Source organism: Silene latifolia, chromosome 11, assembly GCF_048544455.1.
Source record: "Silene latifolia isolate original U9 population chromosome 11, ASM4854445v1, whole genome shotgun sequence".
Lineage (NCBI taxonomy): Eukaryota > Viridiplantae > Streptophyta > Magnoliopsida > Caryophyllales > Caryophyllaceae > Silene > Silene latifolia.
The window spans coordinates 10,306,476-10,333,656 of NC_133536.1; the positions used below are offsets into that span (position 1 = coordinate 10,306,476).

At 36.3% G+C, this 27,181-nt stretch overlaps 2 protein-coding genes and 2 long non-coding RNA genes across 16 annotated transcripts in view; all 4 read left to right on the top strand.

Annotated features, from left to right (window-relative positions):
• LOC141612539 (uncharacterized) overlaps positions 1–17,653 on the top strand; it is a 55,769-nt gene extending 38,116 nt beyond the window's left edge. The window contains exons 9-11 of the mRNA XM_074431354.1: positions 15,775–15,861; positions 16,134–16,251; positions 16,754–17,653. The gene's annotated coding sequence lies outside the window, so the exon portion shown is untranslated. The remainder of the gene's footprint in view (positions 1–15,774; positions 15,862–16,133; positions 16,252–16,753) is intronic.
• On the top strand, positions 176–1,974 carry LOC141612695 (uncharacterized). Its single transcript, XR_012529152.1, has 3 exons — positions 176–237; positions 998–1,081; positions 1,483–1,974. It is a non-coding gene; the product is annotated as an uncharacterized LOC141612695 (long non-coding RNA).
• On the top strand, positions 2,836–3,455 carry LOC141612696 (uncharacterized). Its single transcript, XR_012529153.1, has 2 exons — positions 2,836–2,944; positions 3,269–3,455. It is a non-coding gene; the product is annotated as an uncharacterized LOC141612696 (long non-coding RNA).
• A 958-nt stretch (positions 17,654–18,611) lies between the features above and the next one.
• LOC141610975 (putative disease resistance protein RGA1) lies at positions 18,612–25,743 on the top strand. Of its 13 annotated transcripts, XM_074429326.1 has the most exons (6): positions 18,612–18,796; positions 22,452–22,600; positions 22,960–23,194; positions 24,264–24,368; positions 24,505–24,776; positions 25,529–25,743. In XM_074429326.1, the coding sequence occupies exons 4-6, from the start codon at positions 24,323–24,325 to the stop codon at positions 25,562–25,564; spliced, it is 354 nt and encodes a 117-aa protein (XP_074285427.1). In that variant the 5' UTR covers positions 18,612–18,796; positions 22,452–22,600; positions 22,960–23,194; positions 24,264–24,322; the 3' UTR covers positions 25,565–25,743. The 13 variants fall into 13 exon arrangements, 2 of the variants coding, with proteins under 2 accessions (XP_074285427.1, XP_074285426.1); XR_012528464.1 differs by having other exon boundaries at positions 24,497–25,743; XR_012528456.1 differs by having other exon boundaries at positions 18,628–18,796; positions 20,821–22,600; positions 24,497–25,743.
• The last annotated feature ends 1,438 nt before the right edge of the window (positions 25,744–27,181 follow it).

Consider the following 27,181-nt stretch of genomic DNA (forward strand, 5'->3'; position numbering starts at 1 on the left):
AATATGCCGTTAACCGCAATGCTGATATGTGTTGTGCTTTCCGACAGATGTTGGGCACAACACGAATTTCCGCACACCTGCAGAGTCTATAAGACTACTGGGCGCGGAGCCCTGCGCCACTCGGGGCTTAAAGTACAACATAACACTTGCAATGTGCGCAGGGGTAGATACGATGGGATGCGTCTTGCTAGCTTGCTACGCACCATGAGGCATGTGTGGCCTGTATCGCCTTCTCAGGTACAACCGCTCTTAGTACCCAACGCTTTGCCTACTGCTTTAAAATTGTTAAACATACTTCAGGGCTCCTGTTTGGATGTAAGTTTATCTTGAACCTAGGGACCATACCTTAGTTTGCAGGCACTCGAATAACCTTTAGTGATTCTGTGTGCCTCTTATAAACAAAGACTAACTACGCCACCCAAACAAACTGTGTGGTCTGCTTTCTCGAATGGCTATGGATGATTCACGTGCTTGTATAGAGGAAGTGTAACTTTGGGCTTGTCTGCTTTGAACTATAGTTCTTTTCTTTCCAAATTAACCCATAACTTGGTTACGATCTGCAGCGTGCGTTTTATATATACTTCGCCGTCCCAATAAAATAAAATGATTCTTACGGGTGGATTATATGCTTTATGATGTTGAAGGGTAGCTGAGATGTTCAATTTTTTAATCTATATTGTTTTTTTTTCCCTGAATTTATTTTTAACTATGCCGAAAGAGTCTTCCAAATACTTTTTGGTTAATATTTTGTGAAAACCGTAAGTTTGGATGAAATTGGTGAAGTGAGAACTCATGTGCACCACATTCAGGACAGAAAAGTCTAGGCTTTGGGGTTTGTTGATGGAATAAGCGTACCGTATTTAAGAAATCCTTAAACATGTAATGCTACACTTTGGTAACTATCGGGAATGGTGTAATGAAAACTGAAAGTGTTGTTCAGAATGGTTAATATATCATAATTTAATCATCGTAATTTCTTTCACAAAACTCTTTTCAGCTTTACAACAGCTGCAGGATTGTGGTACCAATGTCTACGAACCGGTTAAGAGCTTCGGCACCCTTATGCCTTCTTCATATCTAGGTTATTACATGTTCTGACTCCCGTCGCCTCTTTATCTGTGGTTCAAAATATGTTTTGTTGTGTGTTTAGTTTGACCTTTTGCTATTGGGGTTTCCCTTCATCTGTAGTAGTGTTGCCTTCTTTGTTGTGGACAGTTTACTTTTGCTTTCTATTTAAAGAGTAAAAATATATATTAAACAAAATATTAGCAAAAAAAAAAAAACAGCAAAATTGAGATTATACCTCCAAAAAATGTTGAGATGTGGTGATTTAAAGGATATAAATACATAATATTAGCAGGAAATATCAGCAAAAATACTTTAAAATGGAAGATATTTTTGAAATAAGAAAATAGTGAAAAATGTGAGGTAGTTAAGGTAGATATTTTTGGAATAAGAGAATGTCTTTGTGTGTTTGAGCAGGTTTGTTAGTGAAGCTGAAGGACTACTGTGAGTGGATGGACTACAAGGATTTCTGGAAGTTCGTAACAATAAGGAAGAAGGAATTAGAGACATTGCGAGCTAAGATTCCGTTAGCGTTATCGGAATGTGTGGATCCGCCAAAGTTCATACTTGAAGCGATGTCGGAGGTGTTTCCGGTGGATAAGAGAGGGGGCACGTGTAATGATTTAGGATGGGCGTGTGTGTTGTTGCTTGAATCGTTGATTCCGGTAGTGGTTGATACCGCGGTGGGAAAGGATAGATTGATAGTTACTCCTACTGTGAGGCAGAGGGCTGAGGGGATTGCTGAGACTTGGAAGTAGAGTTTGGAGGAGCGTGGCGGAATTGAGAGTGTGAAGACGCCGGATGTTCATGCATTTTTGCAGCATTTGGTTACGTTTGGGATTCTTAAGAAGGCGGATGTTGGACTTTATAGGAAGCTTGTTGTTGGGTCTGCTTGGAGGAAACAGATGCCTAAGCTTTCTGTTTCGCTAAGGCTTGGTGATAATATGCCTGGTATGCTATGGTTTGTTTTTGTGTTTTGTTTGGTGTTATATGTGATTTGAAGTTGTGCGAATCGAAATGTCGGAGGATAATGTCGTCTTATGTGTATTATTAGCTGAAGAATTTATGTTGTTTGATGTGAAGGTTGTGGTTTAACGTTTTGTGTCTGAGATTCCATATTCGACCGACTTGTCCTCATTCTCCCAATCTCGGCAAAAAATGATGAAAAATGTTGATTATAATTATTCTCAGTTCATTGATCTATGAGAGTGACATTAAATAGTTTAGATATATCATATATGGACAGTTTCGAGATATACTTTGTTGTGACTATGTTTGTGAATAAACTTCATCAATTCATTCATCTGTCTCAAATTTTTAAATTTCATTTTAATCTTCAGTTGCTTTTTACTATTGCTCAAGCTTTCTACTAATACGATCGCTACTTATGTTTGGAATCCGGTTTTGAAGGTGACTGCAACCAGTCCCTTTGATGTCGAAAACAGTCATAGACAGACGAAGATGCTTGGAGTGCAGTCATAGACATTCGTAATTTCTGCGAGGTACATACCAAAGCATTTACCTTTGTTTACTTTCTGCTTCTCAGCCTTGTTCTCGTCCTTTCACCCACAATTTCATCTTTTCCACAAACAAATAACTTTTTATCTTGCCAACTATTTTTCGTTTTTCCCATATTTTAATCTCCTCTTTATATTTTTTCTATTTCGGTTCCATCCTGCTCTCATTTCCTACCCCTTTTTCATTGTATTTATTCATAATTTGTTCCTTCGATTATAGCTTTTATTTGTTTATTTATTCATTCTAGATTTCTTTTAGTGATTTATTTGTTCATCTTGTATGATTCTTTCAATTGTTTCTGGTGTTTTTTGGGTTGTGATTGCAGTTTTTGTTGTTGAAGTTTACGGAAATCTGACAGAAGGTTAGGCTCTACATTTACCTTTCAGTTCCATTTTCAACCTCAAATTATCATCTCAATTACTCCTTTATAATTAATTTTATTTTTTCTGGGTTCATTTCCGTGATTAGCTCTTGTTTGGTTAATTTATGAATTTAACTTTAATGATTATTATTTAGTTTAAAATGTGTGCTTGCATACTTTTTCTGGGTAGCATTTCACTAGATTTAGTTTGCGTGGGCTTGAGATTTGTTGATTTGACGCTAAAGTTTGACCGAGTTTTGTTGATGGCTCAAACATATCTTTTGTCTATTGTTGATGCACCATTTCATGTTGCAAACTCTCTAGAGGCAACTGACCTTCTGGGATGGAAGAGCTAGCTATATGGAGCCTTACTTCTGAGTTTTGAGGTGTCAACTTTCCAAATTGAAACTAATACTTGCATATATTTGATTATCCAAATAATTTTATCATTTTCCAGATTTTATTGTTCTTCATTTTCATATATAAAAGTAACCCAGTTGTTCACATTGATTGCCATAGATGTCTTCTTTACGCTACTTTGGAAACAAGTTATTCATTCTCTAAACATTTTGGAAACAATGTCCTGTTTTTTTAGGAAAATGAGTTTGTGCCGAGGGCTTGGCACCACCGTTTTCACATGAAAATGCACTGATTTATTATTAGTGGTAGAATAATATTGACATGCCGAAAAGACCGTTGTCGGGTACTGAGAGTGTGACAACAGTTTCCTGACACTCCCAAGGGAGCAAAGGGTGGAAATATCGACTTGGAATTTCATATTAGTTAGATTATTATTCATGTTGTGTTGTTTATCATGAACTTTCAGAATTTGCAACATATATGCACTTCCGATATATCTATATTATCATCTGAGCCTCACCATAAATACACGCGACTTATATGTAGGAACGAGTGGGCTACCTTGACTACATCGAGAACAAATTAAGGACTACTAAGAATGTCATGCCGACCACTGCTCTTTCACGAACTCAAGAGTTGAAGTGGGTGCTCAAACAAATTATTAGCTGCCTGTTTCAACCCAAGTATAAGAAGGAAAGGTTTCAGAGTTAGATAGCCCAAAAACAGTTGTACGGAAAGCTGGATTGGAAGTAAAAAACAGGCAGCTAATTTCTAGATATAGCGGATTGTTAGTAACATATGAATATTAGACAAACCTTACGTTGTGTATAAGTAGCTATCTTTTCTGCAAATTACATGCATTCCTCACTTTGTCCCATCTTAATCCTAGCTAGCCTCTATCATCGTGCCTTTATTATGACTTTCCGGTGTTGCACAATACGCCCAAATTCGTGACCCAGCTGTAAAATTGTACGTTCTAACCCCCAAGGCGTCCTATATAAATTTGACCACCCACAATAGTGGAGTAAGGCTGTCGATATGTCTGTTAAATGGTTGAGACCAAATTAGCAAAGTATTAACATTCTATTCTATACGCCAACGCACAGTACATCGACAAGATTCCTGTTGGTCTTTTATAAACAATTAATCGAATTGGGGCTCCGCGCCCGGGAGGGCGCGGCGCAACAACTAGTATAATAAAAAGGCAACAATAAAACATAAAATTTCACCATTTCCCTTTGTATGTTCATTTCAAAAAGCCACATCATCAAGCATTATTTAAAAAGTAAAATGTTGGAAAAATTATATCATTAATTATAGCACAATAAATATTAAACTTGACTTCTTTTTTTCTCCTTAAAGAAAACTAAATAATAACTAAACATCAATGTAAATACTAAATCTCTTATAGGACCGTCCTATAGCATAAGACTGACCCAAAAAGAGAGAAGCCCGAATAAAATAATTAAGTTTATTTATATTTTAATTTTATTTTAACGACCCGACATTTTATGAAGAAAGCTAACATATCCAAATATACAATTTATCAATATAAAATTTTAGTTTCTCAAAATAAAATAATTTTCTACCAGTTTAATAACTAATTTATTTGGGTTTTTAGTTATTGAGTTAGTCTTATAGATAAAATGGTCCCACATAACAATTTGTGATCTGAAATTATGGGATTTTATTGTTAAAATAAGTTATATGAGAAATAAAAATTACCTTGCATCAGGTAAATTTTACGACATTTATAAATGTTATCTTTCTTTACTATATGCCCCGTCAAATTCAATTAATTGGAAACATAAAGAGGACGTAAAAAAAATGTCTTTATATTACCATATTTGTTTTATATAATGTGTTCAAATATTATAATATCGTAACAAAATTAGAATATCATTCTACAAGGACAACGTAGAGTACTCCATGTAAACTCTTCTAAAACCATATTATTCAACATTGTATATATAAAATATATAGTGATGTGAAAATAATAAATGAAAGCCAAAAATAATTATGCAAAACAAACAAAAGTAACAAAAGACAACATAAAAAAAAAAGTGTATTGAAGACGGAGAAAAACAAAATGAAAAAATAAAGACGATCAAATATGCAATTAGTAGATTATACAACTGGTTGTATGTAGTTTATGTACAACCTTTTCAATGTTGTCGATTTTTGTTATAAAGTTGTCGAGCTTTACTAACAAAACTAGTTTTATACCGTGCAAAAAATGCACGGGTCATAATAGCAGGCGTTATTATTATTTACATGAACATATAATTGAGCGTGATTAAATGTTCAATACTGTGACAATATAAGTAGTCCATATTTGGAGATTTGAATATTTGATAAATATTAGATTTGAATATTAGATAATATACAACCGTATTTTATTAGAATTATATTAAACGTATTTGACATGTTAGACCCGTTTAATGTATGTAAATTATGACATTTTAACTTATGTTTTAACATATATAAGTAATTAAAATAGGAATAAGAGATAGGAATATGAATTGTGTTGGGGAGAGAGGGTAATTAAATAGAATAAGAAAACATGGAGGGGCCCACTTGTAAAAACTTAACAACCAATCAGAAGCCTAGAAAAAACCTAGCTTTTATACTATGTAGATTGTTACAATACAAAGTTATTGAGCTTAAGAGGAATAATTATTAAACTCCATAACTTTTTAAATTAGCTCAATAACTTATAAAATAGCTCGACAACTTTGTGTAAAGAACTCAATAACTTTGAGGCGGTTGTACAATGCTAATATACAACTGGTTGTAAGATAGTATTTGTGATCAAATATGACCTTGCACAATTGCCTTTTTTATGTTCATTTCAGAAAGTCACTTCATCATGCATTATTTAAAAAAGAAAAAATTGGAAATATATCATTAATTAAAGTAAAATAAATATTAAATTTTGCTTCCTTCCCCACCCCCCCTCCCCCCCTTAGAAAATATAAATAACAATTAAACATCAATGTACCAGTATGTACTCTTAAATACATTTTTTTTTTGTCGTATATACAAGTATGTACTTATGATTCTATATAAGAGAATACAAGTCAATCATGAAAATGAGTTTCACATGTATCGATTATTCAATTGACATGATTAATTTTGTAGCACAATTCTCAATGTTCAATTATGAAGTTTCAGCTGTAAAAAAAAATTATGCAATTTCAAGTTAAATTGACACACCACTACTGAACTACATTACTTACCTGTTTAATATCTCATTTCATGTGAAATTGGAATTTAATATGTTATGTTTCTCACCAAAATAAATGAACTATACACTGCAACAGTTTTGCGTGTCATCGTATTCAACAAGTTGTCAATATGTTCGAAACGAATAAATTTACATTTATGCATGAACTTACACAGTTAAACTCAAACGCACCCGTGAATTTCACGGACACTAAACCTAGTTGGAAAAAAATGACTAACTAAAAGTAAAATTCGGGGCATTTTTATTTCAATAGGTCTCACTTGTGACGGATATATCCGTCACAAACTTGTGTACGGTCAAATATCAGTATATCACCCACATGGTAGATAAGACAAAAAGTAAAATACATAGGAAATCACAAATAATTTGTTTTTATCCTCCCATATGGATTTTATTTGACCCGTAAGTCCGTAACAATCTTGTGACGGATATCGACCATCACAAACGAGAATTTGTGCTTTTAATTTGATGATCTCAAAAAATTGGGTCATTTCAAATCGGGTTTAAGTTTTGTTCAACTTAACTACAAGTCGGATTAAATTGTGGGTTTCCCTTTCTAATTCTATGTAATCCTCTTATTTTAGTAAAAGACTTGTCACATTTAGACCTGGCAAAGCTGACCCGATCTAATAAGAGTATAAGACTGACCCGAGACCCGAACATGCGAACCCGTTATGACCCGACCCGACTCAGACCCGACCCGAAACTTGATTGACCCAATGTTGACCCGGCCCGAAATGAGCCGACCCATAATTAACCTTATCGAAAATGACTTAAAGTAACCCGAAACGTCAAGTACTAAAGTCAAATTAATGTTACTTAAGGCCCTGTTCTTTTGGACTTAAAGTCACTTAATTTCAGTTCACTTCAGATCCTATAAGTTCAGTTCAATTCAGTTCAGATCCTATAAGTTCAGTTCAGTTCAGATCCTATAAGTTCAGTTCAATTCAGATCCAATAAGTTCAGTTCAGATCCTATAAGTTCAGTTCAGTTCAGATCCTATAAGTTCAGTTCAGAAAAATTTAGTTCTTATAAATTTAGTTCATAAAAGCTATATACAGAGTATTATTTTTAAAGACCGATACAAAAACATTTGACATTATTTATTCGATACAAATAAAAAAAAATCACTTCTCTCATTAATAATTTCAGAGTCACAATAGATTTGGGCATGTTTGATAAAAAGCGGAATAAGGCCATGTATTAGGTACGAAACAACATAGTTAAAAACATTTGGCGAGGCAATGGATCCGTTGTTGAGAGTGATAGTGAAGATGAAAGTGATGAGGATTATGACAATATGGAAATAAATGGTTAGAAAAAAAAGATATACTCCCTCCTATTCCGAATAAGTGTCCCATTTGGACAATGACACGAAAATTAAGGAATATAGTTAAAATAATGAAAATTATTGTATAGGGGTAATAATATATTACTCCCTCCATACCACACCAATGGTAACATGGGTCCACTTTTCTCCTCACAAAAAGCGGGTCCATGTTACTATTGGTGTGGTATGGAGGGAGTAGTTAAATAATGAAAAGTATTGAATATGATGGGTTATGGGTGGTTGAGGGAGTAAATAAAGAAAAGAGCTAAGGGTAGAAAAGTAAAAACCATGTTCAAATATGGCAAATGAGACAGTTATGTGAATAGACGGAAATGACAAATGTGACAGTTATTTAGAATAGGAGGGAGTAATATGTAATTTATTTGTTATCGTAATGTAATCGTAGTATAATGCATGAACAAATTAATGCATATAAAGCAGAAAAATGTTATTATTTTACCTTATGTTTTAGACTATAATTTTTTTTTTTTTTTTATATCAATGTTCTCTCTTGGCAAGTAGTAGACTAGTAGTAGTAGTAATGATGATGATGATGATAATAATAATAGTTAAGTTAAATAAAATAAAATAAAATAAAATAAAGTTAAGTTCGACTCCCATAAGTTTAGTTCGATTCGATTCGAGATCTTATAAATTCGATTCGATTCGAGATCCTACAAGTTGATTCGATTCGAGATCCTATAAGTTGGTTCAAATCCTATAAGTTGATTCGATTCGAGATCCTATAAGTTCGGTTCTATAAGTTATTTCGATTGATTCAGATCCTATAAGTTGATTCGATTCGAGATCGATTTGTTTGATCAAAAAGAATGGGCCTTACACCAAATAGAGTTTCATTTGTTATAATCTTCCCTTATAAATAGTTAAATTTGCAAATAATATTTCGTAATCAAAATAGTACTAACTAAAGTGTTTTAACCATTAACCCGAAAGGGACCCGACCCAAAATGACCCATACTCGAAAGTAACCTGACAAAAGGTCACCCGAAAATGACCCGAAATCCGAAATAACCCGACCTGATCCGAAATGTATGGCAAACCCGAATTGACCTGACCCATACCCGATCCGAATGACCCATTTACCGCCTCTAATCACATATATTCAAATAAAGTATTTCATGCACGAGTTTTACTCTTTCATATACTTTTTTCCATTATTTTTCCACATTATGCCCTTTGATTAGAATCAAAAGAAAAAACTCTCTCTAATTCCCTCCCTCAAATTAATCAAATCCACAAAATTGATCAAATCCGTCAAATTATACAATTATGGATGCTAATTCTCGTATCGATCAAGTAATAATCATTCTAATTCTTAATTTTTATTAATTATATTATATCAAATTGAGGAATTGATTTACACTAATTAAATTAGGGTTTGTTTAAACCGTCGCCGATAAATTAATTTACCGGTATCATAAAGTATGTACTACAATCTACAGTAAGGATTTTGAGTTACAAATCAGCAATAAATTAAGCCATAAAGGTATATCCAAGCGTAGTGGTCGGCCATTGTAGTTCAACGGATTCATTTTTTTTTCTTTTTTTTTTCAATTTTGTTATAGGTTTTGTGGTGGCATCGTAGGAGATGGACGATGAGTACAATGTCCGGGGTGGTCCGGTGGTGTTATTTATGATTCGCCGTCTCAGTGGTGGCAGAAGGTGTTTCGGTTGTGTTAGGGAATGTGATATATGTGACGGGAAGCGGATCTGTGAGATTGTTTAATGACCGGTTTGAGGAGGTCATCAAGACCGACCAGTGGTACAAGGGAGGCGGCGGTGAGGGTGGTGGATGGTGGTTGACGGGTAGTGGTGGTTGGTTGGTGATAGTTAGAGTGAGAAAAGAGTAATGAAGAAGATAGAGAGAAGAAAAGAAGGGTAAAACGAAAATCATTAAAATAAAAGGGGTATTATGGTCATTTACGTCCATGAAAGAGTAAAACTCGTCCATGAATAAGCACCACCCTTTTAATATTATGAGGGATATAATAAAACACACGGATTACCTGCAAAGCTGTAAATATTGTGTTGCAAGGGGGGGGGGAAGCAAATACACACGGATATATTTCACTCTTTAAGCAGTGAAAGGGAACACATCAGTCACTAAAGGATCGTCAATTCAGAAATCCAAACCAAATCGAGTGAAAGAAAGAGAAGGGTAATTTAGTCAGACCACAATAATTCCAGTGGCGCAATACACTGTACGAACATCAAAATGAAGACGATGAAGCCAATCCAATTCAGATCAAGTAAGATTTAACACAAGATTTTAATCCTTTTACCCTTGTCTATTTTTTTTATTTTGGCAATAGATGTTCTAAAATTGTTAAAGAGTATTTTATTCAATGCAAGAGATTAATTGATTGATATCAATTTCGGTAAAAAATTATGAAGTACGGAGTATAATCTTACAAAAAGGGTACCGGGTGTAATCGAGCCGATTTGATACCTGGTTTGGTGAAGCTCGAAATCAAGTGGTATATGAAAAGTCGAACTCCGGTCCTAAGGTACAAGTAGTCTTGTTATAGACGGATATATCCGTCTATAGTTAAAGATGGGTCAAATAGCTTCAAAGTGGTGACATTTTTTGCCCCCACCGGCCACCACCCCACTTGTTGCTTGTCCTATTAGAAATATGGTATTGTATTTGACCCGTCTTTAGTTATTATTGAGATTTTTGTATTAGGCAAGGGCATTGACATGTCAATGACAAAGTCTTTAGGAAGTCAACTCAATTTAGTAACCACATGATATCTCACATCTCCATTCATTATTGGCAGCCCTTCTAACACTTTCTGCATTATCTATTTTTCTGATTTCTTGCATTTAAAAAAAAAAAAAAAGAAAAAAAATCTCAGAGATATAATTCAATTTCCCACAATCATGGATCTTTCAACAACATTGTCTTTAGTTCAAACTATACTTACTGCTATCCAAACTTTGGGTCAGTTGCAGTCAGTGTGCTCCATCTCTTACTGCAAATCCGAGCTTGATGATCTCCAGAACACTGTCCAAACCGTCAGAGCTGTTCTTGAGGATGCTGATGCTAAGCAGGACTTGCTCAACAGCCAGGAGAAGAATTACATTCAAGAGCTCAAAGATGCTGTTTACGACGCTGATGATGTGTTAGATGAGTTCCTAACCCTTGCCAAACAGAATCAACTCAGAAGCAACAAGGTCATCTCCTTTTTTTTCCGGTTTAAGCTTCTTACTCGTAGACTTTCAAGTAAAGTCAAAATGGTTAACGGCAAGTTGAACAAAATTGCCACTAAGAGTGATCAGTTTAGTTTTAAGGTTGACTGTAAACCTCTGAAATTTATAAAAGAGGAGACTTCTTCTTTTATATGTGATAAAATCATCGGGAGGGAGGACGATGTGGAGAAGATTATAGCTTTGTTATTGGGTTCCAATAATGTTGATCAGCAAAATGTTTCTTTGCTTGCCATTATGGGGATGGGAGGTTTAGGAAAAACCGCTCTTGCCCAACTTGTGTTTAACGATCCTAGGATCACTGAGGCATTCCCACTGAAGAGGTGGACTTGCATTGCTGATCAGGATCAAGAACAGTTAGACTTGAAAGGGCATTTAGCGAAGGCGGTGAAAGGATTATCTGTTAGTGATAAAATGTCTTTGGAGGACATACATCATAGAGTGAAGGAGCAACTGGGAGGGAAAAAGTATTTACTCGTGTTAGATGATGTGTGGACTGAAAGTTATGATGAATGGCAAAAGTTGGAAGGATTTTTGAAGATAGGGGGAAGGGGGAGTTGGATAATTGTAACCACGCGCTCAAAAACAACTGCCCAAATGATTGCAGGTGATCAAATGCATGAGTTGCGAGGTTTGTCAGAATCTGATTCATGGCATTTGTTTGAAAGGATGGCGTTTCAAGCAGAAGAAAGAGATGATGAACTAGTTAAACTTGGCAAAGAAATTTTTAAAAAGTGCACCAATGTTCCACTTGCTATTAGAGTGGTAGGTAGTCTTCTGCGTGGTCAATCCAAATCTAAGTGGCTGTCATTTCTTGAAAAAGGGTTAGACTCTCTTGCTGAAAGTAATGATCCAATAACCCGCATATTGAAGCTAAGTTACAATCAACTCAACTCTTCTTTGAAAGCTTGTTTTGCGTACTGTGCTATCTTTCCCAAGGATTGGAGGATTAGTAAGAAAATGTTGATTCAACTTTGGATGGCACAAGAATACATTAATTCAGAGAATTTGGGCGAGGACTACTTTCTTATATTGCTTCAAAGGTGTTTTTTCCAAGATATGTATGAGGATGAATTCAGGAAGATTGTATGGTTTAAGATACACGATCTTTTGCATGATCTTGCTGAAAAAGTAGCAGGCGGAGAAATTTGTAGGATAAGTTTTGATACTTCCAGTGTGGGTAAACGAGTTCGCCATGTCTCTTTCGCACCACATATGAGTTTTGATACTTCCAGTGTGAGTGACTCTTATGCACAACATATCGTCAATAATACTCATATTCGTACGTGCCTTCAAATTATGGGTACACGTAGAGTGGACCAATTACTAGCAAGTAAATCAATACTGAAATGGACACGCTTAAGGTCACTGGATTTGAGTTATTCAAGGGCCAAGAGTTTACCAAAATCAATTGGCCAACTGTTACATCTGAGGAGTTTAGACCTCTCAGACAATACCAATCTAGAAGTTCTTCCCAAGTCAATAACAAAGCTAGTAAATCTCCAAACTTTGAATTTATATAATTGTAAGAGTTTAAAACAATTGCCAGATGATGTGAGCAAGCTAGTTGATCTAAGCACCTTAGATATAGTTGGCTGTGATGCACTGAGATATGTGCCAATGCCGGCAGGCATAGGTATGTTGACCAATCTGCAAACTCTATGCCAATTTGTGGTTGGTTCTCGACCAAGATCAGCTTCAAAGCAATGCTTTAATGGGTTGGAAGACCTAAAGCACCTGAACAAATTGAAAGGGGAATTGACGATTGAAATAGCAGTTCTTGAAAATGCAAAATTTGTGAAGGAAGAACAAGGCGGGGGAGGCTATTTAAGGAGTATGGAACACCTAGAGAAGATTGTTATTAGCTTTAGACGTGGGGAGGAGTATGGAAGCAAGGAGTCTGAGCAAGCATTGCTGGAAGAGATGGAGCCTCATCCTGATGTCAAGGTATTGAAGTTGAAGGGTTATCATGGCGAGACAATACCGAGATGGCCAGGGAGGGGGGATAACTCGGCGTCGTTCGATTTCCCTAATCTTGTCACTTTGAAGATCAAAGATTGTAGTGAGCTTCTCTATTTGCCTTGGCAAATTGGGAAACTGGCCCACCTTAAGACGCTAGAGATTTCAGGATTGCCGAATATGGAATATGTGGCGGACTCAGAAACACTTGTCTCGGATGAAGGATCATCCTTCTTTCCCTGCCTCGATAACCTCAGTTTTCATAAATTGCCCAAGTTAAAAGGGTGTTGGCGGAGATCAGAATCAGGGTCGCACGTAGTCAATCCTAGTGAGAGTGTGAGCAGCCGAGAAGCACGATTAGAGTGGGTATCATCTCCCTGTTTTCCTCAACTAAAGAATCTCAGTATAAAATATTGCGAAAAGATGATGTTTGTCCCTTTATGTCCGCAACTCGAAAGTCTGGTAATATATGATTCCATAAGAGATATGAGATGCACACCTTGTCATCAGCCACTGTCGTCACATCCGAAATTGAAGAAGCTGGAAATCAACAACTTGGAGTGGCTGAAATCAATGTCAACCGAGTACTCTCAGTTTCTTGTACAGATATATATAGATAAAGATGAGGGAATGGAGAGGTTGGGAGAAGTTAATGAGTTTCCGACCTGTTTATTATCTTCGCTGCGATACCTGAGCATATATGATTGCCCTCAACTTAAGAGCGTGGGAGGATGGTTGGAGCATCTTGCTGCCTTGGAGTATTTGTATATAATAGACTGTCCAAAAGTGGAGTTGGGTGGGATGTCATGGCATAACCTTGCTGCTACCCTTCATTCCTTGCATTTGATTGGAATTAAAGAGATGGAGGAATTGCCAGAGGGAATGCAGTACTGCACTTCCCTCCGTGATCTTGACATTTGGTGGTGTCCCAAACTGAAATCCATGCCGAGATGGATGCCCAAACTCACCTCTCTCCAGAAACTTGACATTGCGCTGTCTTCCGAGAGTTTGTTTGAAAGATGCCAAGAACCGAATGGGGAAGACTGGCCCCTCATCCAACACATCTCATCACTTGCCTTGTCATAGAGAATAGTCTTGTGGGATACGGAGTAGAACTTAATACTCCGTATGATATTATGGGAATATTATCAAATACTAATAGATTAAGGAATAAGAAGATAGAGGTCGGATTTGCTGGAGGTGGTGGTGTTAGTGATGGTCGGTGTGTAGGTATTTCAGTGGTGATTTTAGTGGTGGTTGGTGCTGTCAGTGGTAGTCGGTGGAGGGTGAGCTTGGTTAATTAAAAGTATGGGCACTTTGGTCATTTACAAGCTCAAAACATGTACAAAAATTGAAACGTAAACAATCAAATGGAACGGCCCAAAACGGAATACGTAAACAATTCAATGGAACGGAAGAAGTATTAGATTAGAGATATTAAGAGAATAATGATAGCAGCAATTATTGTGTTAACCTTTGTACTTTATAGAACGGTTTTAATTCGAGTGTCTGTGTTTAGAAATTGAACTTTATTTGTTTAACTATTGTTATGTGAAGGTGTCGAGAGTTATGCCAAATAAGCCTTTAGCAAGGGTATATCATCCGCATTTCGCCAGCATTGCATTCTGAATTGTGCTTTGTGTTGTTCAGGCAACTCTCAGTGGCATTTCATTTCGGTACATAGATTAATCGGTAACGAAAGCAACAAAGGAAACGAAATTGTGTTTGTCCAAGCCAAAACCCGTGACATGAAGCTAATTATGGGCATGCTAATCCAGGACACTCACTCCTTCAGCTTCAGCTGTCATTTGATTTGCTTTTCCACAGGGATTTGGACTGCAAAAATGGAAGCATTCATCTTATGGGAGACCTAGCTGCGACTGGTGCACAATGTCCGTTCAAATATACCGTGTGTGGCTTGCATTCTTATTTCATTGGATTCTAGCCTGTTTAACACAATAGGCTAACATAAGTTTGTGCATGATTTACCTTGAATCAATTCTACATTTTTTTTGTCATGGAAGCTGTGGCAGAATTAGGTGGTATCCCTCTATCATAATCATTTGTTTACAATCAACTTAACCCGTCCTTGAAGGCTTGTTTTGCCTACTGTGCTATCTTTCCCAAGGATTGGGAGATTAGTAAGCAAATGTGAAGGCAGCGTAAATTACTTTTCTTTGATACTCCCTGCACGTCAATCATCTGTTTACCTTGGTTATAATACCCCGCACAAAGATTAAAAAAGTTAAACAAATGATTGTGATTTGTGACGTAGGGAGTACATTTGAATAAACTGATTTTTAATTTTTACTCTGTTTATTAAAGGTTGGTCATAATGTATTTAAGGTGCTTGCAATGCAACAGCTGCGCCGATGTATCAGGTTCGTAGTTTGTATGTAAGTTTCTGATGAACGTTTTTTTATCTTAACTCACCTAGTTCATGCTGCGTTCCTCGACCTGTTGAAGTCTGAACTCAAAAATAGCATTTACATGGTTTTTTGTTTATTCTGATTAATCAATTGAACACTTCCAATTTCATCTCCCCTTTTCAATCTTTACAATTCGATGATTTGGTCAAACTCTCGAGTGTGATCCGCTTCTTACTTGTGCCCTTGTTTTAGTCTCCCCTTTATTCAATTCCTTCTTTGGATGACTTTGTTAAATTGTCAGACATCAGTTACTGAGTCTTGGCACATATCACAGGGCTCAATTCATTATTTGGTGAAGAATTGTCGTCAGAAATGGCACTGGCTCTACAGCGAGGTCTACTGAGAAGTAAAAGCGGAGCTGGTAGGAAATTTGTTCAAAAGATATTTGTTATAGCATCAATACAGTAATGGTTTATTAAGGATATTGCAACAAATAAATTCATTATTTTAAATTAAGGTCAAAACCAAAATGCAAATGTTGTGTAAAGTTCTTGAAAATTGTTGTGGCTGCATTTTGAGGTGATAATAGCCATGTTTAGCGAGATTAGGCCGTAAGAGCTGATAGTGTGTGATCGTGACTGAAACCTAGAATTTAATTTTATGGCAATGATTCTGACTCGTTGTTTTTTTCAGGCCTAGAATTGATTTTTCATGTATTGTGGAGGGAAATACCTGTTGGGATTTATATATAGACTGCCTTGTGGCCAGTTCTGATGGGAATTTGCTGGATGCCTTAGGTGCAGGTATCACGGTATTACTCGCTTATCTACTGATGCACTTGATTCTGCCACCACCTATCAGATTTTGGCATTTCATCTGCTCGTACTTTACCTCTTATATTCTGAGACAAAGCTTTTTATTAATTTCGCCAGGTTGTAGGGGTTTGGTATAAAAGGGTTAAATGTTATAAAAGAGAATTTGCTCTGTTTCTCAAACTGTTATCCTCATATCCCTCTCCTAGAGTGATGTACCGTTAATTTGCTTCATGTTGATAACTAATTTTTCCTGTCGGTCTGGTTTTCGTCGTTCAGAGACATCATGTTCTCACTTTTTAGATGCATGGTAGGTTGGGAATAAAGAGTTTCAGTGTAATGGAACTCGAAGTATTATACAGCGTATCGAACCAATTGCAGTTGTCACTGTGATACTACTACTGTTGCATTTATTTAGGTGTTAAAGCTTTTTTTTGGTTCCATATTTAGGTGTTAAAATGGAGCATCTGCGTAAAGGACTGAATTTCTGTGTTTCTGCAGGCTGCTTTGAGTGATACAGGAGTACCACGAGTTCAGGTCATTGCTGCTGACGGCCTGACGCTAGTTCTTCAAGTGATCAGCTCATCAGCGAGAAATTGATTTTAGCGACTATGAATTTCTACAGTTTAACACTTCGGCGGTTCCTATCATAATTACATGACAAAGGTTTCAAATTTTCCTTTTATCATCTAGTATAAAGATTACCCCCTCTATCGTACTTATATTGTTGCTATTTGACTTTGGTGATCAAATAATATGAACTTTGTCGGCTATTATATCGCTGTTGATCAAAGGCATTCCGAAAGAATCATATCCGCTCAATATTTGTCGTTTATATCGCTGTCGGTCAAATGGTTGAGACTAAAGTCAAATGAGAACAATATAAACTTGACGAAGGATTTGAATAGGCTCATTAACTCATTTGGCTTGTACATTATTTGAATGCCAATTTGATGTTGTTCAAGTGGGAAAACACTATATAGTATATGCAACTGTAGAGGAAGAATCTCAAATGAGTTCAGATATTTCCGTCTCTGGAAACCGGCAAGGTCATATATGTGGTCTAACCAAGCATGGTGAGGCAAGTCTGGATCTGAGTGTAATCCGTGACATGATCTGTGTAGCTAAACAGTGAGCAGTTTCTGAACAAGTTAGATTCTGAGGTAGCTGATGCACAAGCTTCTTCCGGAAGAATCACAAAATGGAGTTAACCTTTATACCTAGAGTTCTTATTTCTACTCTCTAATGGCGATTTTTGGCGTAGGGATTAAGGTGAGATTTGTTAGTCTGTATCTTTTGAAAAGCTAGTCGAGTAGAAATATTGCTACATGCGTGTAAATTATAAAATCTTTGTTTGTGTTGAGAAATTATGGTATTAATATGGATTTTCCGGGCTTAAAACTGTACATATTGGTTCCCTATGAGGACGATTGAATGCGATTGAATCTTTTTCCTGTACTGTGGAATGTTTTGTTCATTATTCATTGGTGCCCCCGAGATTAAATAGTCTCGACCTACGACTATCGGCCTTTCTGTTGACAGTCCACCAGTAGCAGAAGAGAGGGTTATATAGTAGAGCTGTTACAATTGCTTCAGCGAAGCTACGCCGCTTGACACCGAGATTGATTTTGCAATAAATTGATCGTCTTTACGAGATTTTTGTTTTGGACAAAAAATCATTGCTTTTCGAACTAGTGGTCGAGAGTTGTGGTCACTCAAAACTTTCATTATTTTCAAAAGGAGGGTACACCTTAAAACAAAAATGTAGGATAAACTTGCGACCTTGACACCTTGTAGATCAAATTGCCCATTAAAAGATTCTTAATATATAAGGTAAATAAATAATCGGGACAGATGGAGTAATTTTAGCGGTTAAATGGAGGTTATTACACAAAAATTTGTAATTTATGAAAGAATTAGGGTTATTTTCTTGTGTACCCTTTGAATTTTTTCGTTTTCTAAGATGTATCCCTCTTTTCTTGCAAAAAAAATTGACCGTCAAGAACTCTTGTCTACAAGGTCAGCATACGATACTTTTTTTTTTCAAATTAACCGTTCAGTTTGAAAAATAATTCACTGACGTCTCAACTCGTAAATTATGGTCGTCAAAGTTTATTCGTTAAAAAAGCTTTGACCAACCATAGCTACCGGCTATGAGTTCAAAAAGCGGTGATTTTTTTCTTTTAAATTCAATACTTTGACGAGATAATTGGTTCGGAAAATAAAAATTACCGCTTTCTGAAATGGTAACAGAGAATTATTGTTGGTCAATTTTTTTTTTTGTGAAAAACAAGGGGTAAAATAAAAAACGAAAAAATTTAAGAATACATAGAGAACCTCTCAAAACTTTTTCTACCTCGTTCGCACCAAAAAAAAAAAAAAAAAACTTTTTCTACCTCGTTGCAAGGAAACCCAATGGTATGATATGCGATTAAAATGGAAGTGATTACACTAAAAAAACAAATGGGGTAATTGATAAAGAGAAGAGTAGTCAATCCAAAATCAGATCAAATCAAGATTTAACTCCAGATTTTAATTACTGAGGTAATTCTTTTACCCCCTCTCTAGTTTTAATTGTTCGCACTCTCAGTACGCATTTCTCTCGTTGTATGATTTTACCCTTAAGATTTTAACTAATTTCTGTGATCGCAGTAATACCGTATTACTCTCTCCGTCCCACTCATTTGTTTGAATTTGAGTAAAATTGATTGGGAAATAGATACATAATTTTAGGGAAAAAATTTGATTGGAAAATTAATCCATCTAATCAATTCACACTATATCTATTCACATAGTTTCAATCAAATTTTAAAATTGATCGATTATATCTAATTGAATGTATGCCTGTTTTTGTTCTGATAATTGATTTCACTGGTTTCATTGCAAATATTGCAAGTTAGTATTGATTTCCGTAATACGTAGTATAACATTGAAGAAAGACGATGATCTGTAAATAGTAATGTATAAAGATGATAGATTTGAGGGTGTATTGCTTAGAATTTCAGAGGAGTTGAGCTTAAGGACAGTAAATGTAGATTTCTGGAAAGAGGAAGTAGCGGAATTTCGTGTTGTGAAAATAAATTACGATTTTATTTTGGTAACTTATCTGATTTGTTGTTTTGCGGTATACATTTCTCTCACCAGTAGTTTTTTTTTTTTTTGACTACTATACACCTCTCATTTCGTTTTGCTGCTTTACCTCATTTTTGTGATGTTGGAACTTGTATAGATTGGAAAATTGATCCAACATTCCAACTAATCAATTCACTAACCCTAATCACATTAGTTTCAATCAAATTTTAAAATTGATCGAATATTTGATGGATAAAATCTAATTGAATGTATGAAACATAGAACCAGATGCCCATTTCGAGCCTAAAATGCAAGTCAATATTTGGTGGATAAAATCTAACTGTCCTTTGAAATTGTCTGAGGCATGCCTGTTTTTGTTCTGATCATGGATTTCCCTGGTTTCATTGGAAAATTAAATAGAGTTTTGATTTTGAATTCAGAGTATTGTTTTTGGTGATACGCATAATGTAGAAGAAAGATTATGATCCGTAAATCGTAATTATTAAAGATAGATTTTGGGATGTATTGGTTAGAATTTGAGAGGACAGTGTTTTTTTAACCCGGACTTTATGAAGGATATAATTGACTCAGAAACTCCTTTTTTTGTAGACCAGTTATTCACCGACCTCAAATCAATTGCCACCTCACTTCCTATCCATTTCAAATCCTTTATTTCTCGGTTGTACTTTCGTAGAAATTGCTCATTTGTTTAAAGCGGTCCTCACAAATCTTAAAAAGTGCGGACTTATTGTTGAATTTTATATTAAGTTCATCATGATTAACAGATTTGATTGATAGACGAATTTGATAAAGCTGAGAGATAGAGAGAGATAGAAAGAGAGAGATTGAATGTGTGAGTAGAGTTTGTATTATGAATATTGTGATTACAAGAGTTATGAATATGATTGTGTTTATACATGAATAAACCGACATGTAGGAGTAGGGTAGGTTATTTAACAAACTCTGTTTTCCTTATATTCCAACACTTACTAGTATTGACCAAATTTAAGGGGCTCAATTATCATTTCTGCGGTAATTATTTTATTAGATATTTTTGATACCGGACTTCGCTAAGCTCGGAATCAAGTCTCTACGAAGTTAACTCCAACCCTAAGGGCATTGACACTTCAATGACAAAGTCTCTCTGAAGTCAACTCCAATCCTAAGGGTATTTTCTAAAGCATGTTAACCACATTATGTGCTGTAAACATGTGGTTACTAATCTTTAAGAAGTCTTTACCAAGTCAACTCCCTTCTAGTTGCTACTTAATAGAACTTTGTACTCCCATCAGTTTCTACAAACATAACCAAAAAAAAAAAAGAGAAACTCAGAGAGATCATTCAATTCCAACAATCATGGACGTTTCAACAACGTTATCCTTAGTTCAAACTATCCTTACTGCTATCCAAACTTTGGGCCTGATGCATTCAGTTTGTTCCATTTCTAATTGCAAATCCGAGCTTGATGACCTCCATAACACCGTCGAAACTGTCAGAGCTGTTCTTATGGATGCTGATGCCAAGCAGGACTCGCTTAACTTCCAAGAGAAGAATTACATTCAAGAGCTCAAAGATGCTGTTTACGACGCCGATGATGTGTTAGATGAGTTCCTAACCCTTGCCAAGCAGAAGCAGCTCAGACGCAACAAGGTGAAATCCTTTTTTTCTCGGTTTAAGCTTCTTACTCACGGACTTTCAAGTAAAGTTAAAATGGTTAATGACAAGTTGAACACCATTGCCACTAAGAGTGATAAGTTTAGTTTTAAGGTTGACTGTAAGCCTCTGAAATTTACAAAGGAGGAGAGTTCTTCTTTTTTGTGTGATCAAATCATCGGGAGGGAGGACGATGTGGAGAATATCACCGACATATTTATTGTCTTCCGTGCGAAGCCTAAGTATCAAAGCATGTCCTAAACTTAAGAGTGTGGGAGGATGGTTGGAGCATCTTTCTACCTTGGAGTATTTGTGTATACGAGACTGTCCAAAAGTGGAGTCATGGCATAACCTTGCTGCTACCCTTCAATCTCTGTATTTGTATGGATTGTATGAGATGGAGGAATTGCCAGAGGGGATGCAGTTCTGCACTTCCCTCCGATATCTTTCCATTATGTATTGTTCCAAACTGAAATACATGCCAAAATGGATGCCCAAACTCACCTCTCTCCAGGAGCTTTACATTGTACTGTGTTCCGTGAGTCTCAAAGATAGATGCCAAAAACCGAATGGGGAGGACTGGCCCCTCATCCAACACATCTCACGTCTTACCTTGCGGTAGAGAATAGTGTGCACTCTATCTTATACTCCGTACACTATTACGTGAATCCGATTATTATTTTATGAGATCTAAGTGACATTAGTTGGTATTTGACTTTGGTAGACAAATGATATGAAGAAATAAGAATACACACTCCATCTTATTTAAGTTTTATCTTATTTCACAAGAATAAGATCTTTTAGAATATCAATTATTGTAACCTAGGAATCCTCTATTTGGCCTATATAAGGCGAGATATAGCTGCTGTATTTTTCAGACTTTGATAAAGAAAAACTCAGAAAACTCAATCTAGTTTTGATCACCAATCCTTGATTTGAGAATGTACTTCAAATCCCGTCTTAAAGCTAAATAGGTCTTTAGCCTTAGACACCATTAGTTTGATTTTCAAGGCTGAAACTCGACTAAATATCCTATAATTCTGTTATTTTCATTTTTGCTTCCGCATTTTTACATCATAATGGCAAGGGCCAAGGGGTATGATATCATAAGGAAAATGGGAGAATATGAGTTGCAGTAATTGAATTATAGTGAGGATGATTCAAGAGTTCAAATGAATAAGATAATCCATGTGAGAAAGATGTGAAGCTGTAAGGAGTTATATGATTTGATTATAGACTAGTTAAACAAGTAGAGAGGTATATAAGATGATTTCTAAAATAAAGGGGTATATCGTAGAAAAACAAAAAATAACTGGCAGTTTTGAAGAAATTTGCTACCATAGTCACATGTTACAAAATACAGCTACAAAATAATTGAAGAGATTTGGTCTTGCTTAAGCCTTAAGACCGTCTTAATTTAAGATATCTCACAATCTTTTTATATTTTAACCTCAATTCTAATCGTGTGTGAAAGGTGTCTTAAGTTAAGTTTTGGATTCACAAAATGAAGGAGTACGACCAAACTGAAAAGTTAGCAACATGAACAAAGATGGGCGATAGCAGATAGGCAGGCAAGCTTGAAATAAACAGAGGCGTCGTTACATATTTCAAAATTTGTGAAAGGTATATGAATTTAAATAAATGAGTTTATGCATAGTTTACCTTGAATCAATTCTCCAAAATTTGTCTGTTTCTCAAACCGCTATCCTCGTATCCCACTCCTACAGTGATGTAATATTGATTTGCTGAGACCTTAAGTAACCAACTCTTTTTTTTGTCAGTCTGTCTTTTCCTCATTCTGAGACCTCAACTTTTCAGTTTTTGGATGCATGGTAGGTTTGGGGACTTGAATAATTATACAATGTACCGAATCCAATGCTGCTGTAACTGTGAAACTAATCCCAACAATATCGTCACATCTAGTTAGGTGTTAGAGCTTAATGCAGTATCTGCTTACGGATTAAACTCCGGTGTATTTGCAGGCTGCTCTGAGCGAATACAGGAGTACCACGAGTTCAGGTCATTGCCGCTGACGCTAGTTCTTCAAGTGATCACCCAGAAATTGATGTCAGTGATGACGAATTTCTACAGTATTGACACATCCGCAGTCCCTGTCATAATTACATTGACCAAGGTTTAGCAGCCTCCCTCCAAAAGAAACCCACACACAAGTTAGCAGCCAACCGACAATCGGCGACGAACGACTTCTTCTTTCAGGTACAATACTACTCCCTTCCTCCCTCCATCTCCATCATTTGGCTACCTTTAACTAAAATACCCGTCACAAAAAAATAAAAAAGGTAAACAAATGACTGAAAGAGGGTTAAAATTTAGGGTTCCTTGGTTTGCTCTTGTATATTAACTGGGGAAAAATTAATATAATTCTTTTTTGTCTTCCCTTTTCAAACATTACAATTCGATGGTTTGGTCAAACTCTTGATTGTGATCTACTTCTTACCGGTCATTTATATACTTATTAAAATTCATGTTACAAAGAATAAAAAAAGGTAAACAAAAGGAATGAGATGGAGGATGTTATGTGTTATGTGATGTAATATGGGAATTTAATTAGTCTTGCAACTTGATTAATCATGTGCTTAAATCCTTAAGTTAGTCAAGTATGAAACATGTAGCTTATCTCATTTTTCTAGTTATATTGTTTATATTGTCCCATTTTGACTAAAGATTGTATCTAAGGAAACAGAAATTCTCATTATAGACGGACAATATCCGTCTATAATGAAAGACGGGCCAAATACAATACCACTTTCCTAATAGGACAAACAAGTGCGGGTGGTGGGGGCAAAAAATGTCACCACTTTTATTGTATTTGACTCGTCTATAGCTATAGACGGATATATCTGTCTATAGCAAGACTAATTGCTAAGGAAAAGGGATGAAATATCATTACTCTTGCGCGAAAGCAAATGGGGACAATAGAATCAGGATGAAGCATTAGTACTTACTCCTTCCGTTTTCTAATGATTTTCCCATTTCTTGAATATATGTGAGGAGTATTTTAATGAAGTGGAAACATTATAAAGATATAGAGGGAGTAATGTGGGGTGATTGCTACTTATTTTATTTAATGGATTTAAGACGCCGACAATAATTTTGGGAAGCTCGTTAACCAAATGGAGACGGTATAGTTGGGATAGCGGAAGTATATTATTTGGTACTCTGTATATACTACTCCCATATACTCATATAGTCATAGTTTGTTCATGTATTACGGTCCTCAAAAGGTCTTTTCCTGGATTAACTATGTAAGACTGTCATTTTCCAGAGTTAGTGAGCATTGGTGCTATATTGTACTTGAATTCAACCCAAGGCAAAGGTGCCGGGATGATTACGAGGGCGGCTGTCGATGATACCGGTGTACTTGATGGCGGTAATCTGTCTCGTCACATTCATGATTTTATATACCTCATTTTCCGGGGAGATGCATGAAATTTCATAGTTTTAAGTGCGCTTTTTATATTTCATACTTTAGAAATTAATGGCCGAAATCGGAATCAGTCTTGCAGGGAAACTGATTGAAGTGGTGGGGTTGGATGCCATCAGAGAGATTTGCTCAATTTGGGGATATGAATCTCAGCTTAACGACCTAAAAGACACCATCACCACCATCAGGAAAGTCCTCCTTGATGCCGAGTCTAAGGCCCAACTCTCCCACAAATCACAAGACTATATTCGAAACCTCCAGGATGCTGTTTATGATGCTGATGATTTATTCGATGAGTTTCGTACTCTAGCTGAACTTAAGTTGCACAACAAGGATGGCAAACTCTCTGAAAAGGTACGATGCTTCTTTTCTTCGAAGAAAAATACAGTCAGTGCCGCGTATTCTTTTTCTCGAGAGGTTAAGAAAATTAGGAAGAAACTGGATGGTATTGCTAGTAATCATAACACATTTGGGTTTAGTATTGACTCCCAACCTATTAGGGAAGAGACTTATTGTGTTTGCCTTCATTGAGCAAACTACTGCATCTCAAGTCTCTGTCACTTCGTTCTTTGGATAAATTGGAGTACATAGAGGATTCAACCCATGATGGCAGTAGTAGAGAAGTGTTTTTTCCTTCCCTCGAGGAACTTGAAATTTCATATGTGCGTAAGTTGAGAGGATGGTGGAGAGGGGAAGATATAGACTGTAAAAATCATGTACAGCCTTGTTTTTCCCGGCTCTCCAAGTTGGACATTGCTGTGTGTGAAAAACTGACGTCATTTCCTGCTTGTATAAGCCTAGAAAAGCTGAAATTGTATGGTGTAAACAAAGAATTATGTATCACGAGTTTGGGCCAGGAGAACGATTCAATCAAATTAAGGGAGGTGCAAGTAGACAACCTTGATTACATGAAACAGTTGACCACGGAAGGTCTAAGTAGCATTCTTATATTTGGAAATGATGACATAGAGAGTTTGTCAGAGTTTGCGGAGACATTCAAGGGCTGTCGTTCCCTACGGAGCCTTACAATTTTTGATTTCCATCTATGATGCTTTTCAAAATATCAAATCAAGATATCCTAATGACATTTTGCTTTTGCATTGCAGTTCCAAGAGTTTTTTTCTTCTCTTTTGTACTCGTGAAAATCGGTAGTTTGTTTATGGTATTAGACTTGAAATTTCTCTTCGAGATTGTTTTTTTTACAGCTATGTACAAGATGGAGATTAAGTTTCCAGATCTTTTATCAGTGCAAATAATTACTCTGTATATTAAAGTAGACGTATCCGTGTTCAACTGTATTATTGTGGCATTGAACGAATCATCTTATTGAGCTAAAAATAGCAATTTTTAAGTTTATGTGTGGATAGTCCACCAAAATTCTCTGTTTAACAGAATATCTATACCTTATTCCGATAAGTTTAGCAGTTTTCCAGATAAGAAGCCAACTTAGGTGGTTGGTAACTTCATATACTGAAGTGACCCGTTTCAGAGACGGTCTTCTGTTCTATTTCCTTTCTAGAAATTTAGTGGTTGTGGGGATTCAGTAGCTGTGAAAACATGGATCATAATGCCATGGAAGCCATTAACGAAGACTTGAAGCTCCATAACTAAGGACTAGGATGTATATTGTTTGAATTGAATTGAGAGGAAAGGTAAATAAAATGTGCAGAGTATATTATTACTTGAAGTCAACTGTACAATCTATATATATACATGACTAGCTTCTAGAACTTTCACAAAATATCTAATAACAAACTCTAACAACCTCTAACTGATTTCCTAGAAATGCGGTGGAGTTAGTTACAAGCTTGAAAGTTAGTTAGACACCCTAGGCTACTCTATTGCTAGCTGGTTCATGCTCTGTGTCAGGCTTTGTGTCTGACTGCTGAGAATGATCAGTCGTGAGAATTTGAGGCCAGGCTGTGCAAGAAAGATCAGCTGACTCATACCCCCTCTTCAAGTTGGAGTTGCAGGGAGTGGCAAGGAAATGCAAACCCAACTTGGAAGCGAGAAAGAAATGTTGCTGCTGTCCCAGTGGTTTAGTCATAAGATCTGCTAATTGCTGTAGATACCTCATTTCTGCACCTCCCGCAAACCACCCGGTGATGATTGGGCCGCATGTTTGATACGCGGAATGATTTGTGACAGTTCGTAAGATTATCGTCAAGTGATTGCTCAAATATTAAATGTCTACCTCTTAGTTGTCATCTACGTCCCGATACGGTCGTTTTGGCAAGATAATTAGAGTACATTGAGTCCGGCCTAAAACCGTCTCCATTTTCTGATAACCGTTAAATCCCGAGTCAGGATGTTCTGGAATGTTCCGGATATTTCTATTCCATATTTCATAAACTTTATCTTTTGGCAAATAAAATCCCGTAATATTCACATAAGATATTAAGGAAAATCGAATTATTTCCGTCCTACCATAACTTAAACACGGAAATCTTTCTTCAGCAGGAGGAAACCTCCTGGGAATAGACGCAGCAGGTGCCGCGCCTCTTCCAAGAGACGCAGTGGCTGCTGCGCCTCTTCCCAGTGCCCTTTCTCGCGTATTTTCGTATCTTTTTCATATCTTTCCGAGATTCACTTCCAAAGAGTCTCCGAAACCCTAATTCCTTCACGTGATTAGTATAAATAGGAGCCTTCGCTCCTCATATTTCTCACGCGAGTGTCCGCGCTTCTCTTCTCCCTTTGCATTCTAGACTTTGTTCTTACTTATTGGCGCCTACGTGCTTGAACTTTCGACCACGTAAGCT

Excerpts from the sequence above, each read along its gene's own strand:
- LOC141610975 (XM_074429326.1), top strand. The coding sequence starts at position 24,323 with ATGATTACGAGGGCGGCTGTCGATGATACCGGTGTACTTGATGGCG. Across the intron at positions 24,369-24,504 it reads TACCGGTGTACTTGATGGCG|GGAAACTGATTGAAGTGGTG; the intron begins GTAATCTGTCTC and ends TCAGTCTTGCAG. Across the intron at positions 24,777-25,528 it reads ATGGCAAACTCTCTGAAAAG|TTCCAAGAGTTTTTTTCTTC; the intron begins GTACGATGCTTC and ends TTTGCATTGCAG.